The sequence below is a fragment of the Pristiophorus japonicus genome, chromosome 2, assembly GCF_044704955.1.
Source record: "Pristiophorus japonicus isolate sPriJap1 chromosome 2, sPriJap1.hap1, whole genome shotgun sequence".
Lineage (NCBI taxonomy): Eukaryota > Metazoa > Chordata > Chondrichthyes > Pristiophoridae > Pristiophorus > Pristiophorus japonicus.
In genome coordinates this window covers 272,808,121-272,823,546 of record NC_091978.1, presented here as the reverse complement: position 1 = coordinate 272,823,546, position 15,426 = coordinate 272,808,121, and the positions used below count along the sequence as shown (strand labels likewise).

General features: G+C 47.9%; 1 protein-coding gene across 1 annotated transcript in view; it reads right to left on the bottom strand.

The window, feature by feature from the left end:
- Positions 1–15,426, bottom strand: part of LOC139246167 (SH3 domain and tetratricopeptide repeat-containing protein 1) — a 182,535-nt gene that overhangs the window by 100,838 nt on the left and 66,271 nt on the right. Inside the window, exon 9 of the mRNA XM_070871392.1 lies at positions 6,225–6,358. Coding sequence (XP_070727493.1) covers positions 6,225–6,358 — 134 coding nt within the window. The remainder of the gene's footprint in view (positions 1–6,224; positions 6,359–15,426) is intronic.

The following is a 15,426-nucleotide window of genomic DNA, read 5'->3' as shown; positions in this document are numbered from 1 at the left end:
GCATCCCAGCCCACCTGATGTCCCCAGGACTTAGTTCATCTAGGGACGAGGCTGCGTTCCCGGGGTTTGACAATGTGGCGGCTTCTGGGCCCAGTGGCGTGCAGCAATGCATTGCTGGGGTGGAATCCCACAGGCCAGCGCTCTGCAGGGTGAGTCGGCAAAGTCAGGCTGCTAACAGACAGACAGACATAGAACTGGATCTGGTGGCAATGTCCAGGGAAACCATAGCGATGCACCATGGGATCATTGATGCATTGGGACAGATCGCCGTAAGCATTGCCAAGCTCACTGCGACAGTTACGGAGGGAGGGTCGCAGATGTCGCTGCGAACTGTGAGTCCAGTGAGACCATCATTGCCCACACACAGAGGCTGGTGGCCTTGAGCAGTGTTGGTGGAGTCCTGGAAAGTGTGGCGTGTGCCCTTGATCACAAAGCAGACTCAGGTGCATCACAAGTGATGCAGTCCATGTCTGCCTCCATACTCTCTATGTTCCTCACTGTCTCACGGGGAAGTGATGGTGCTGAAGCAGGCCAGTAAGGTGCTCCTTTAAATTGTGCTTCAGTTGCTAAGGCCTGGCCCAGCCCCGTCGGTGACAGAGTGGCTCCAGGGAAATGGGAGGTGTTGGCATTTTTCAGGATGACAGCATTCCATCTCCTACCACTCACTCGCCAACAAAGCACTAACGACGGTTGTCACCCAAAACATCTGTGGCTGGTAATGCTGAGGAAGAGGTGAACCAGTCAGAAGCCAAGCCTTCCAGGCCAGGAGCTGGTCCAGTGTGTCCTCAGACACCATCTCCATTGTCTGAGCCCCCAAGACAGCAGCCCTCTAGCAGACTTGCTTCACGCCCTGATGCCACATTGAGGAGGAGCAGCAGGCATGGGAGAGGGATGAAGGGAAGAGGGGGTAAAAGGATGACCCATAAACATTAGGGCGTCGCTAAAATGTAGTGCACTGCAGAATGCATTGTTAATGAATACTGCATGTTGTCTAGTGGAGGATGCAGTTTTTCTTTTTATATTCATGTTGTTCAATGCAGGATGCAGATTTGTGTCCATAATTGTGTGGCCGTTGAATTATTGTGATCTTTGTTGCAGGGGGCAGGGGGGAGGCAGGGGGGGGGGGGGTGGTGGGGAAGGGGGGTTGATAATGTTGCATTTTTCATAAAATATTTCCTTGACCTTAAACATTGCTGTCTTGTGTCTCATTTGCAGAGTAAGTGGGGGAATAGCCAGCATGGTGGCATTGAGTCACGAGGCTTCGCTCAAACCACCATTTCCCCATTCAAGCAAGCGCTCAGAGCCTATAGCCCTCTCAGTCTGGCAGTCTCTGCTCATTGGGAACTTTAAATTCCATTCGCTGTGCGTGCTGTCCCCATACGACCTGACTGTCAAAGCGTTAACTCACATGAAAGTCCACTGTAGATTCACGCAGCATTCGGCGCTCAATCATAGCATAGAAACATAGAAACATAGAAAATAGGTGCAGGAGTAGGCCATTCGGCCCTTCGAGCCTGCACCACCATTCAATAAGATCATGGCTGATCATTCACCTCAGTACCCTTTTCCTGCTTTCTCTCCATATCCCTCGATCCCTTTAGCTGTAAAGACCATATCTAACTCCCGCTTGAATATATCTAACGAACCCTCTGCGGTAGAGAATTCCACAAGTTCACAATTCTCTGAGTGAAGAAGTTTCTCCTCATCTCAGTCCTAAATAGCTTACCCCTTATCCTTAGACTGTGAGCCCTGGTTCTGGACTTCCACAACATTGGGAACATTCTTCCTGCATCTAACCTGTCCAGTCCTGTCAGAATTTTATATGTTTCTCTGAGATCCCCTCTCATTCTTCTAAATTCCAGTGAATACAGGCGGGGCGGCAAATGGTGTTTCTGGGCATCAAACGGGGTGTCCAGGATTTTGCGTCCGAGCAGAGCGTTGGGCATTGGTTTTGCAGCAGCGTTAAAAGTTACCAGCCTGACCTCCGTTTGGACCGTCATGATGACGTAAATTGTCATGCAATGCTGCACTTGCGCCCCTGGAGGAACGTTCCGGCCTTGCACCTGATTTAGCGTCCCATGTTGCAGGAGGCGCATGGAAGTTGGACCATCTTGTCACACACTGCTAACCACTCGTCTGTTGTTTTCTATTTCCAGATGAGGAGGCGCCGCATCCTCCGCCTCAGCCCATCATTTGGGGGTGGAGGAGGGGGATGAGGAAGATGCCAAGTACGAGGAACCTCCATGGGAGGAGGAAACTGATTAACCTATTCCGGGTGGGGGTGGGGGGCCGATGCAGTTACCACCTCTTTTTGCTACGACCACTAGTTCTTCTGAGGAAGAAACATTCTCGGGCTTTCGCCCATCCGAGGCCCCGGGTACAAGTGGCGTGCAGCAACGCACTCCCAGAGTTGAATCGCATATGCCGTCTCTCCGGAGGGTGAGTCGGCAAAGCTGGTCTACTGACAGGTAGATGCCCCAACCCAGCCCGGGGAATTTGCAGGACTTACCCTCAGTTTCGAACAGGGGTTCAGCACTCCACCGGGTAGTTGACCTCCCTGAGACATGGATCAGAGTTGCCACTCTCTCCTCGAGGTCCATTAACAGCAGTGTCTGGGGTGGACCACCGCCTGGGTGCCGCTGCTCCCAGCGGTTATGGAACAACTTTCCCTGGAAAGATGACATGGTGGGTCTGTCCAGGGAGAGCATCCAGCTTAGCCGACAGCTCCTGGAGGTCTTGGGTGGTTTTCCCGTAAGCATTGCGGCACTATCCGCGGACATGAGGGAGGGCATGTCACAGATTGTCGCTGCGACACGCGAGAATACCGAAGATGTCAATGGCCACGCGCAATTGATGGTCTCGACCTTTGACACTACAGTCCCCAGTGTCACACCACCCAGACCAACACCACCTGTGAGTGGTGAGGCCAAGCAAGAGCCTTGCCACTCAGAAGCTGGACCTTCCATACCCCGAGCTTCTCCAGGGGATCCACACATGGCGTCTCCATTCTCTATCCCCCTTTTAGAGCAAGACTCTGGCCAAGTTGCTGCACGATGTCTTGATACCACCTTGGGTACAGTCATGATGCGAGGATGAGATGTTATGATGGGATGGAGGGAGGCGCAGGTAAAAGACGTTCGGTTGTTCTTTCATTGTTTTGTTGTTGTTGATATTTTATAAAAGTTTGCCAATGTTTAATACATTTTGTTCCACTTTTAAGATGTTTAAATTCAAGTTAAATATTATTCAAGTTACAATGTTTAATAAATATTATTCAAATTACTGTATGTTTAACACATTCTTTTGTTCACCTTAACCATTCCTGTGTAGTGTCTCATTTGTAGAATAAGAGGGGAAATAGGAAATATGGTGGGATAGTTTGGGCAGGCAATGGGGAAACGTGCCGTTCACTGTTCAAGCAAAGTGTTGAATTATGAACTGCTGACATAAGGCGTTTGCAGTGGCGAAAGCTCCACGAGGCCTCCCCTGTGGTGGTGGTGGTGGGGGTAGTGGCATGGGTTCATCGCCAGGCTCCTCGACCTCCTCGTCCTCCTCCTCATCCTCCTCCTTGTCTTCCTCATCATCCTCCTCCCCTCTCTCCTGAGGTGGTTCAGCAATCCCCAGTGGCAAATCCTGTCCCCTCATGATGGCTAAGTTGTGTAGCATGCAGCACATCACAGTAAACTCAGCAAACTGCTGTGGGGAGTATTGCAGGCAGCCTCCAGAGTGGTCCAAGCATCAGAAGCGCTGCTTCAGCACTCCAATTGTGTTCTCGACGATGTTGCATGTGGCTAGATGGCTGTCATGCTCGGCTTCTATCTGAGGGTTCCGGAGGGGGTTCATGAGTCAGGTGGCGAGGCCGTAACCTTTGTTCCCCAGCATCCAGCTCTGGTCTTGTGGCTGACACTCGAACAGGTATGAGACACTGCTCTCACGCAAGATGAAAGCATCATGCATGCTCCCTGGAAATTGGGCATTTACTGCCATGATGCGCTGAGTATGGTCGCAGGCCATCTGTACGTTCAGGAAGTGGAATCCTTTTCGGTTTCGGTAAACTTCTGGAGCCTCTAAAGATGCTCGCAGGGTGATGTGTGTACAGTCAATGGCAGCCTGAACCTTGGGGAAGCCAGCAATTCATTCAAAACCTATAGCCCTCTAATTCTGTGCCTCCTTAGTCATTGGGAACTTTATAAAGTCCATCCTGTGTACGTACAGTGCAGTAGTCACCTGGCGAATGCAGCGATGCGTAGCGTACTGTGAGATGGAGCATAAGTCCCCTGCTGATGCCTGAAAGGAGCCGGAGGCATAGAAGGTAAGTGCCGCAGTCACCTTCACCTCAACAGGCTGTGCAGTGCTGTTGCTGCTGGTAGACTGTAGGTCTGCCTTTATCAGCTGGCATATCTCTGTGACCACCTCCTTTCAGAAGCGCAGCCTTCTAACACACTGTGCCTCAGACAGCTGCAGGTATGAGTGCTGTTCTCTGTAAACTCGTGGGGGGTAAGGCCTCCTCCCGATACATCTGCGAGCTCACCGATTAAACTCAAAATGCTCTTGAATAAGCCTTCTTCCAGCTCGAAGCTGCATAGAAAAAGCAGCCCGGAATAATGAGGGTGATAGTATAGCCGCCATTCTTTTAAATGTCCCTAAATATCCTTAACAACGAACTATAAACTCACATAAAGCTCACTGTGTAAAACACAGCCTTCCCTCCAAATCCTTTTAAGCAATGAACTTCTGCTCTGTTTTTCAAGATGGTGCTGTTAGCGCTGAGTGCGCCCTGAATCCAACCTGGTAAGACTTGATTTTTTCAGGCGTGTTTTTGAGCGGGCGGGCGGTAAAAATGGCGATATTGGCGAATTTTCCGCCCCCGCGATAACGCAGTGTTGTATGCCGATTGACGTCATCAAAACGGCTTAAAAAACAGGCAAGCGATAATTTTTTGCGCCGTCGCAAACCCGCTGCTGAATTTTCCGCCCGGGCGCTAAATTTTGTGTGACTTGTTTAGCGGCAAAAAAAATTATTTTTCCCGCTTCGCCATGGCGGAAAATCGGGCGCAAACTTGCCGAATTTCTAGCCCATAAATTCTTAAGGGACTTGTCAGGGTAGATGCAGGGAGAATGCTTCCTCTGGCTGGGGCATCTCGAACTAGGGGTCAGTCTCAGAATAAGGGATCGGCCATTTAGGACTGAGAGGAGGAGAAATTTCTTCACTCAAATGGTTGTGAATCTTTGAAATTCTTCACCCCAGAGGGCTGTGTATGCTTAGTCATTGAGTATATTCGAGACCGAGATCGATAGATTTTTTTGTTACAAAGGGATTCAAGGGATATGAGGATATTTTGGGAACGGGAGTTGAAGTAGAAGATTAGCCATGATCTTACTGAATGGTTGAGTAGGCTTGATGAACCAAATGGCCTACTCCTGCTCCTGTTGCTTATGTTCTTATGTCTTGGTACAAAAAGGTTATAGGGCAAATCAAAAAAACAGAAAGAGGCTAAAAGGAGAAAAGATTACATTTGTGAGATGTGCAGTGATTTCACAGAAGTGATTATAGTTGAATGTTCAAGCTACTCCCACTGAACAATGCCTTCTGGTAGCACTTTTTATCTCCTACCATAAATACTAAATCCTAGTTCAGATTCATCATCATCATAGGCAGTCCCTCGAAACGAGGATGACTTCCTGTGCATGGATTTTATTTTACGTGTGGTGGCCGTTGCACACCAGCCACCATACGGGCTTAAGTAACAGCGTGTTTCCCTATTAGCAACATTAACTGTGCTTCAAAAGTAATCTATCGTTGTGAAGCGCTTTGGGACATCTTGAGAGTGCGATAAGGCGAATTTTTTATTATTTACTCTTAGGATGTGGGCAATACTGGCAAGGCAGCATTCAGCGCCTATACCTAATCACCTTTAGGGCATTAAGAGTCAACCACATAGTATGGGACTGGAGTCACATGTAGGCCGACGGGATAAGGTTGGCAGGTTCCTTACCCTCAAAAACATTAGTGAGTCTATCGGATTTTTAAATAAAAATTTCACGACTTTCAAGGTATTAGCCCACAAATTACCATATTTATTGAATTCAATTTTACAACTTGCCATGGTGGGATTTAAACTCATGACTTCTGAGTTGCTAGTCCAGTCTCATAACCACAAGGTTACCATACTCTACTTAAATGATAGCTCATTAAAGTTTGTTTATATTGTAGTCCTCGCTCACCCATTCGATAGACTGTACTGATGTCAGTCACTGTCATTTGCTTGAGCAACTTCGTGGAATCTTCTTCATTGAACTTTTCCTGTTCCGCAAAGAAGTATTTTTCTGCTTCATCAATGAACAGAAGATCATTTGCCCTATGGACAAATCAAAATTCTTTGGTAAGTATGACATTCTATAACTAGCCACTAGGAGGTGCAAGAGATTACTGCTAGGTGAACATACTTCAAATATGCTCTCCCAGTGGGCAATCCCTGGCCTCTGCTCACTATCTTTCACTAATGCCAGGATTGAAACTGTAAGCACATGGGCACAGTGGCTTTAACTCCAAGTCCTACCAGTCTGTGACATGGCACATTGAAGCTGACAACACATGCACAAACATGCTGCTATCCACTGTGTGTGAATTGCTATCAAGGTTTGAAATATCACAGTTACATAGCGCACACTTGTTTTGACAGCAATCTACTTACAATGGAATGGTATATTACCTACACTTATTATATACTCTGTTCTTTGCAGCCATCAATTTTATTAATAATAATAACTTTTATTTATACAGCGCCTTTACCGTAGTAAAACAGCACAGGAATTTTGCAGAATACTGCAATATACACATACAAAGAGGATGCTGAATCAGTTTTGGTTCCTAACTGTTATAATTACAAAATAAATGCAAAGATATGTGTACAGGCAGGGGCTCTAAAATTGCAGTGATGAGTGCTAAAGCTGAGATATAGTCACAGCTTCCCTGTGGTGGGAGAGCATCATGCTCGTGCAATGCGCTTGAATGCCAACATGTTGTACAATGGAGTGGCAGACTTTGATTCACTGCTGCAAACTACCCATGTCCAATTTTTGATTTTAGCTTTGTAGCTAGAGGAAGATAATGAGTGGAGGCTAAGCACTTATCCGTAGGGAGGGATTGCCAAGTTTAATATTGCATCCACTTCAGAGTTGCAGTAGTCCTGTATTGTAAATATTACAGCACTGAAGTCTCAAGCAAATGGTCACAAGTTTTTGCAGTTTTGAAATGTTCCAAATGAGGGAAAAACTAATTAACGTCATCCAATTTTACTTAAATATTGTCTTCTAGTAGCCAATCATGTAATTTCCTTGTTGGAAGATATGAGGACATTCATAGCCCAAACTAACTCTCCATCCTGGCTGAAGAGAGGCATCATGGGGACAGGCAATACCAGTGCAGGTCAAAATAAAGGGATGTTATTTCAGAATATATTCTGTGTAAGATACATTCCCTGCACCATAAACCTCAGCATTATCTTAGTTACATGTACTCCTAAAACATTTAAGGTATATAAGGTACATGTTAGTCAATCTCCCATGATATTACACATGTATTTTTCAGATGAAGGCAGGTTAAAGGACAATTGGACCAGGTTGTACAGATGTAATTCAGTCCTCATTTTAAAGTCATTCATTTTATCCTTATTTTCTATGCCCAGATTTAGAATGGAAACTTCCTATATAAACTGGTTATGCTGTGATAAATTAAGATGACATCTCTTTGCATTATCGGTTATAACATCTTTTCAGATGCGGCGTTAAATCGAGGCCCCATCTGATCTCTCAAGTGGACATAAAAGATCTCATGGGATTCTGGGAAGAGAAGGGGAGTTCTCCCAATGTAATAGTCAACGTTTATTCCTCAACCAACATCACTAAACAGATCATTTTTCTCATTGCTGTTTGTGGGACTTTGCTGAGCACAAGTTTAGCTGCCATGTTTCCCTACATTACAAAAGTGACTGCACTTCAAAAGTGTTTCATTGGCTGTGAGATGTCCTGAGGTTGTGAAAAGCACTATAGAAATGCAAGTTTGTTCTTTATTATGGTGTAATTAGAGCTTGACAAGTTTACATAAGAAGTTTCCATTATTAAATGTGGACATAGGAATTTATTGAAAAGAGTTGACAGGGAGTGTGTGCAGATGTAAAAATGTTCATATTAATAGGTATTTATGAGGGGACTGGCTGGTGTCATGAGTTAGCAAATTGTTCTTTTGCCTCAGATCTGTATTCAAGCAGCCTAGAGTGATGGGGTATACAAGTCTTTTATCTCCTGACTATATGGTTCTATGTAAAATTATTTTGCACAGATTTAACTCATTACGTAGCTCCATAACACAAACCTGTCCATAATTAAATACAAATTAGAAAATATTGTGCCTCGCACTTTAAAATGGTTCACGACAGAAACAGAAAGCTTCACCTTGGATGTGGTTGCAGTATTTTGTTGGGGTAGAGATTTCTCTACTGGTCTGTGCATTAGCTAACCAGAAATGCCTTCATTTCTCAGCACTGACATCCTTTTATGTTTTGTGCACAAAGCAATTACAAAAAAAATTAATTATTTAAAAAAAAGATTAAAAGTGGTAGAATGTGCCAGGGCAGACTGCCCATTAAAAGAATTACATTTAAATTTTGCTTATCTGATTCCTTTTTGGAGACATGAGTCGCCATAACATTAATTGATTTTGATAGGAGTCTATTCTATATATCCACTATTTTCGGGGAAAACACTGGGGGCCGAAATTTCCCCTTTCTTTAAGAGCTGTGACCGCCTCAAAGAGGTGGCCATGGGTTGGTAAGGACACTCCACCTATTCGACGCGGAGTCACCGACATTTTTGAAATTGCCCTACCTGGTTTTCCGTGCGGTGATCGCCACCACGCTACTCGTGTTGCCGTCCTGTCAGGCACGTGCCAACTCCCTACCAACCGGCAGTGACCCTTTTCCACTCCGGGTGGGAAATTGCCCTGTGGGAAATTGCCCTGCGGGACCAGATCGGCCACCGGTCGGTGCCACGGACAGCTTCCCCGGGCACATCCATCCGTAAAGGGAAGGACGCACTGTCGCAGTTGCCATTTTATTTATCTTGGCGGCCGGCTGCGAGGTCAGCCCGACAATGGTGGCCACGGGTTCGGCCGGGCCGCCAACAGGCAGCCTGGCATTGTCTCTTGGGTACCGGGCCGCTGGTCCAGTCGAAACCCTCCCTGGTGGCCCTGTGGGCCAAACTAAACTAAATGCAGAGTTCGCAGCGGCCCTCCCCTTTAACTGAAGGGGAGGGACATTGTGACATGTTGTGCTGACGGTATCAGCGAAGCGCTGATGACAGCTACTGCATCCGTCCCGCTACAACATCACTTCCGCCCCACAACACCGCCCGGAAGGACAAAAAAAAATAGTGTTGAAAATCGCTCTATTCTTCGTCCCATGGATTGGGACAGAGAAACAACTTCAAAAACAATAATTCCGTCTACTTTTAGTTGGGGAGCAATTTCGGCCCCCAGAGCTTTTCATTTGTAGACTAATTTCAGATTTGCAAATGTTGTACTTGTGTTTGCAATATTGGGAAAAGATTGCCATTGGTCATTATATGGGAGATTTTCCTAGGTGTGCAGCCAATCGCACTGGGCATAGTTAATATTGGACAGGTTGCAACACATGTCTGTGAAGCAACCAGCTTGATTTTCCTCCATTCATTCAGGGTGTTAATAGCCCCACTGATGGTCTCTCGCAGGTTGGGGCCTCCACGCTGCTCCCGGGCCTCCGTACGCCACTCCTTTTATGGCCCCGACCTGTCGCTGATGCTCTCTCGCATGGTCGGGGCCATAAAAGGAGCGGCGTGCGGAGGTCCAGGAGCAGCGTGAAGGCCCCGACCTGCGAGAGACCATCAGCGGCAGGTCGGGGCCATAAGAGGAGCAGCGGCCATGGGCAGCATGGAGACATACCACTGCAAGGTACAGCGCGAGCTGGTGCAGGAGGGCAACAGCAGCGAACAGTGACATCAGTAAGGTCCAGGTCGGTGATTGGAGCGTGGGCAGATGCTGCAGGAGCGGCGAGATCGGGGCGAAGGAGCTGTGAGAGACTGTGGAGGGATGTGATTGGGACCCAGGGGAGGCGTGATTTCGGGGCCAGGGGCCCAGGGCCCAGGGGTAGCACGGGTCACTGCGATATATGTGCGCACTAGGTCCGTGCAGCAGAGTAGGTCTTCAGTTGTCTTGGGGAATCCTTGCCTCTGGACCAAGACCTAGCTCTGTCAAGCCCATGTGGTGGCTGGTGTGCAACGGCCACCACAAGTTAAAAAAATCCCATGCACAGGCATCTTCCACCCTCGAGGATGTAGTTCGGGTTCGTCATTCGAAACACCTGTGTGTCATGTATTCAACTATCATTGTAACCCATGTATAAGCTGACCTAAGTTGTACACCTTGAGAACATTGACCACTAGGTGTGGAAATGTATTTTTATCTAAGCTGTACCACACGGTATTTTTGTGCCCTTTTTAACATAAAACAAAATGGAGTCCTGGTCCGTCCAGAAATTTCTACAAAAAGCAGTCAGCTTGCATAAACAGCTAAACCTGGCTTGAAATGGCTGATAGCCACCAGACAGCTAGGAGACAAGTCCTGCTGAAGACAAGTACCACCCATGGTGCTCTCCTATTGTCTATACGACACCAGTTCCACTCCACCCCACCCTTTTCGAAATACTCAAACCACCAGCCATTATCTCTTGTAGAAACCTCATCCATTTGATGCAAAAAGATAACTGACCAGGAAACTGGACCATCCTGACACAATGCAAGGCAGGTAATAGCTCATTACCACACTCTCATCGAGTAATGGCCAGCTGGCCAACTAATAACCCTGACAAAAGGAAATATCTGGAAACCATGTCAGGACAAGGATGTAGTAATTAACTCTTTATCTGTATTCACTGACTGCGAGACAGAGCCAATACACAGGGAGAGGCCATAACTTGGGTTTTACTGTATAAATATCTTGTGAAATTGTACCATTACAAAGGTGTTCACTTAGCCATTGACTGAGTGTGACCTTTCCCTTGCTAGCAAGTAAATTAAAGAAACTTCTGCTGGAGCTGAAGGTGTCTGAGTCATTTATCGGAGGACGAGATTTCGACATAGGGGGTGAACTTGTGGGAGACACTCCTAACCTGGACTTTCAGGTATAAAAGGGGAAGCTCCACCCACCTTCATCACTTGAGGTCTTGGTAATAAAGATAACTGGTCACAGAGTGACCTTCTCTCAAATATGGGCCTCGTGTGCATTTATACTGTATAGTAAGGACATATCATTGGCGACTAGAAACTGGGATTTAAACCACGCGAGCATGGCCACTAGCAGCACAAAAGAGAGGTATTGTGTTGGTGATGATTGGGACGACTTTATTGAGAGACTACAACAAAGTTTTGTCACTAAGGAATGGTTGGGACAGGATTCGGCCAACAAACACAGGGCTCATCTCCTGACGGTTTCTAGATCCAGAATGTACTCCCTGATGAAGGAACTTCTAGCACCAGAGAAGCTGGCGGACAAGACGTTCGAAGAGCTCAGTAAGTTGATCAGGGAACACCTTAAACCGGCGACCAGCATGCACGTGACGAGACATCGGTTTTACATGCACCGGCGGCGAGAAGGGCAAAGCGTTCCAGACTTCGTGGCAGATCTCCGGCGACTGGCGAGCCTATGTAAGTTTCCAGATGCATGCAGAACGGAGATGCTGCGAGACTTTTTTATTGAGGGCATCGGGCACGCTGGAGTTTTCAGGAAACTGATTGAGACCAAAGACTTGACCTTGGAAGCGGCGGCTCTGATAGCCCAGACATTAATCTCAGGGGAGGAAGAGACCGAAATAATGTATGACAAAAATCTTGGCTCAAATGCAGCAAACGACCAGGGAGTCAACAATGTTAACGCGGCACACAGTTCTCTTGGCAGACAAGGGCAATCGGACATGCCCCAGCATGTAGTCGAACCCAAAGGGGGAATTCAACAGAGACAATGGCTAGCTGAACAGCGATTCATGCCATCGCAATGGACATTGCGGCCAGTAATGGGGCCACCAACACCTGTTAATGGTGCGCTTAAGGACAGTTACAGAGACAGTCAGAGACGATCGACTGGTAATGGACCTTTTGTTTCCAACAACGGGGCCTCCAGCTCATGCTGGAGATGTGGAGGCAAACAACCAGCCAGAGCTTGCAGGTATCAGCAATATAACTGCAGAAACTGCAGTGTCAGCGGTCACTTGGCGCGTATGTGCAGGAAGCCTGTAGACAGGTTGATGTACGGGGAGGACGGGCCCGATGTAAGCCCTACGAGGCCAAATGAATACTGCGGGAAATCGGTGGAAGCTGAAGTTCAGCGAGTTCATGTGGAGCACGTATACAGTTCATATACCAGGACGCCACCGATAATGATGAAAGTGCTCCTTAATGGCATCCCAGTATCAATGGAGCTAGACACGGGGGCCAGCCAGTCCCTGATGAGTATCAAACAGTTCGAAAGGTTGTCGGTATCCAAGGCCAGGAGGCCAAAATTATTGCCGATTGACGCACAACTACGGACATATACAAAGGAGATCATTCCGGTGCTAGGCAGCGCTGCGGTAGTCATGACCCACAAAGATTCGGAGAACAGTTTGCCACTCTGGATTGTCCCGGGAGACAGTCCTGCACTACTGGGGAGGAGTTGGCTTGTTGTCATGAACTGGAAATGGGACGATGTCAATGCAATTTCTTCTGTGGAGCGAGTATCATGCTCACAGGCCCTGGACAAATTTGACTCATTATTTCAACATGGCATCGGCACTTTCATGGGTGCCAAGGTAATGATTCACATAAACCCGGACGCCAGGCCAGTACACCACAAGGCCAGAGCGGTGCCGTACGTGATGCTGGAAAAGATAGAATGCGAATTGGACCGCCTGCTGAGGGAAGGCATCATCTCGCCAGTGATTGGGCGAGCACGATCATGCCGGTGCTCAAGGCGGATGGGTCGGTCAGGATATGTGGCGATTACAAGGCCACCATCAATCGGCTGTCACTTCAAGACCAGTACCCGCTACCGAGAGTGGAGGACCTCTTTGCGATGCTATCCGGTGGCAAACCTTTTTCAAAATTGGACCTAACCTCAGCTTACATGACCCAGGAGCTGGCGAGTGAGTCAAAGAAGCTGACCACCATCACGACACACAAGGGGTTGTCTGAGTACAACAGATGTCCGTTCGGGATTCGTTCGGCCGCCGTGATCTTTCAGCGAAATATGGAAAGCCTCCTCAAGTCGATTTCAAGGACGCTGGTTTTTCAAAACGACATCCTCATCACGGGTCGCGATACTGAAGAACACCTCCACAACCTGGAGGAGGTGCTATGCAGACTGGACTGGGTAGGGCTGTGACTGAAAAAGGCAAAGTGCGTCTTCTTAGCTCCAGAGGTAGAATTCCTGGGGAGGAGGGTAGCAGCAGACGGGATCAGACCTACTGCGTCCAAAACGGAAGCGATCCAGAGAGCACCCAGACCCCATAACAGACGGAGCTGCGTTCGTTCCTGGGGCTCCTGAACTATTTTGGTAATTTTCTTCCCAAATTGAGCACACTGTTAGAACTGCTACATGTGCTCCTATGCAAAGGTCGCGATTGGGTCTGGGGGGACAGCCAGGAAAGGGCTTTTGATAGAGCACGCAATTTGTTATGCTCCAACAAACTGTTAACGTTATATGACCCGTGTAAGAAACTTGTTTTAACGTGCGATACGCCGTCCTATGGAGTCGGGTGTGTGTTGCACCATGTGAATGCCAATGGTCAGTTACAGCCGGTAGCTTATGCCACCAGAAGTCTTACCCAGGCAGAAAGGGGCTATGGGATGGTAGAAAAGGAAGCGCTAGCATGTGTATATGCAGTAAAAAAAAATGCACCAGTACCTGTTTGGCAGGAAATTTGAGCTGGAGACAGATCACAAACCCCTAACGTCCCTTTTGGCCGACAACAAGGCCATAAATGCGAATGCTTCGGTCTGTATACAGAGGTGGGCACTTACGTTAGCCGCCTATGACTACACAATTTGGCACAGACTGGGCACTGAAAACTGCGCCGATGCATTCAGCAGGCTCCCACTAGCCACCACTGAGGGGGCAACTGAGCATGATGCTGAGATGATCATGGCTGTTGAAGCTTTCGAAAGCGAAGGCTGTGACAGCCCGTCAGATGAAAGTCTTGACAAATAAAGACCCGCTACTGTCTTTAGTTAAGAAATGTGTCCTGCATGGAGACTGGGCAGCCATGTACAGGGCATGCCCTGAGGAATTTAAACCATTTCATAGGCGCAAGGCTGAACTCTCGATTCAGGCCAATTGCCTACTGTGGGGAAACCAAGTAGTCATGCCCCAGATGGGCAGAGAGGTGTTTATCAGAAAACTTCACAATGAGCACCCGGGCATTGTCATGATGAAGGCAATTACCAGGTCACACGTTTGGTGGCCAGGGATAGATGCAGACTGGAACTTTGTGTTCGTAGGTGCGACACGTGTGCTCAGCTGGGCAACGCACCCAGGGAAGTCATCCTTAGCACCTGGTCCTGGCCCGCCAAGCCATGGTCACACATCCATGTGGCCAACGCAGGTCCTTTCATGGAAAAAATGTTTTTGGTTGTAGTCGACGCCTACTCCAAATGGATTGAGTGTGCCATTTTAAATTCAAGCACATCCTCTGCCACGGTAGAAAGTCTACGGGCAATGTTTGCCACCCATGATCTACCGGATGTCTTGGTCAGCGACAATGGCCCGTGTTTCACAATCACTGAATTCCAGGACTGAAGCCTGCCTCAAATGGACAGGCGGAACGAGCAGTGCAGATAGTCAAACAGGGGATGCTCAGAATCCAAGGGGGTTCCCTACAAAACCGCTTATCACGCCTCCTGTTGGTCAATAGATCCCGACCACACTCGCTCACAGGGATTCCACCCGCAGAGTTGCTAATGAAAAGTACGCTCAAAACCAGGTTATCCCTTATACACCCTATTATGAAAGAAATTGTTGAGAGCAGGCGTCAGTCACAATGTGATGACCATGACAGGAATGCGAGGGAGCGATGTATAGATGTCAATGACCCGGTTTTTGTCCTTAATTACGCTGCAGGGCCCAAATGGCTTGCAGGCACTGTGATTGCCAAAGAGGGGAATAGGGTTTTGGTAGTTAAACTTACCATTGGACAAATCTGCCGCAAACGCGTGGATCAAACTAAAAGGAGGTTCAGCAACCCCATAGAAGAAGCAGAGGAAGAACACGACGTAGAGTTTACTCCACCACAGGTGACCGAACACCGGAACCAAGTGGAGGAGAGCCCAGTCACTGTGGGCAGTCCGGACAGGCCTGAGGCACCGC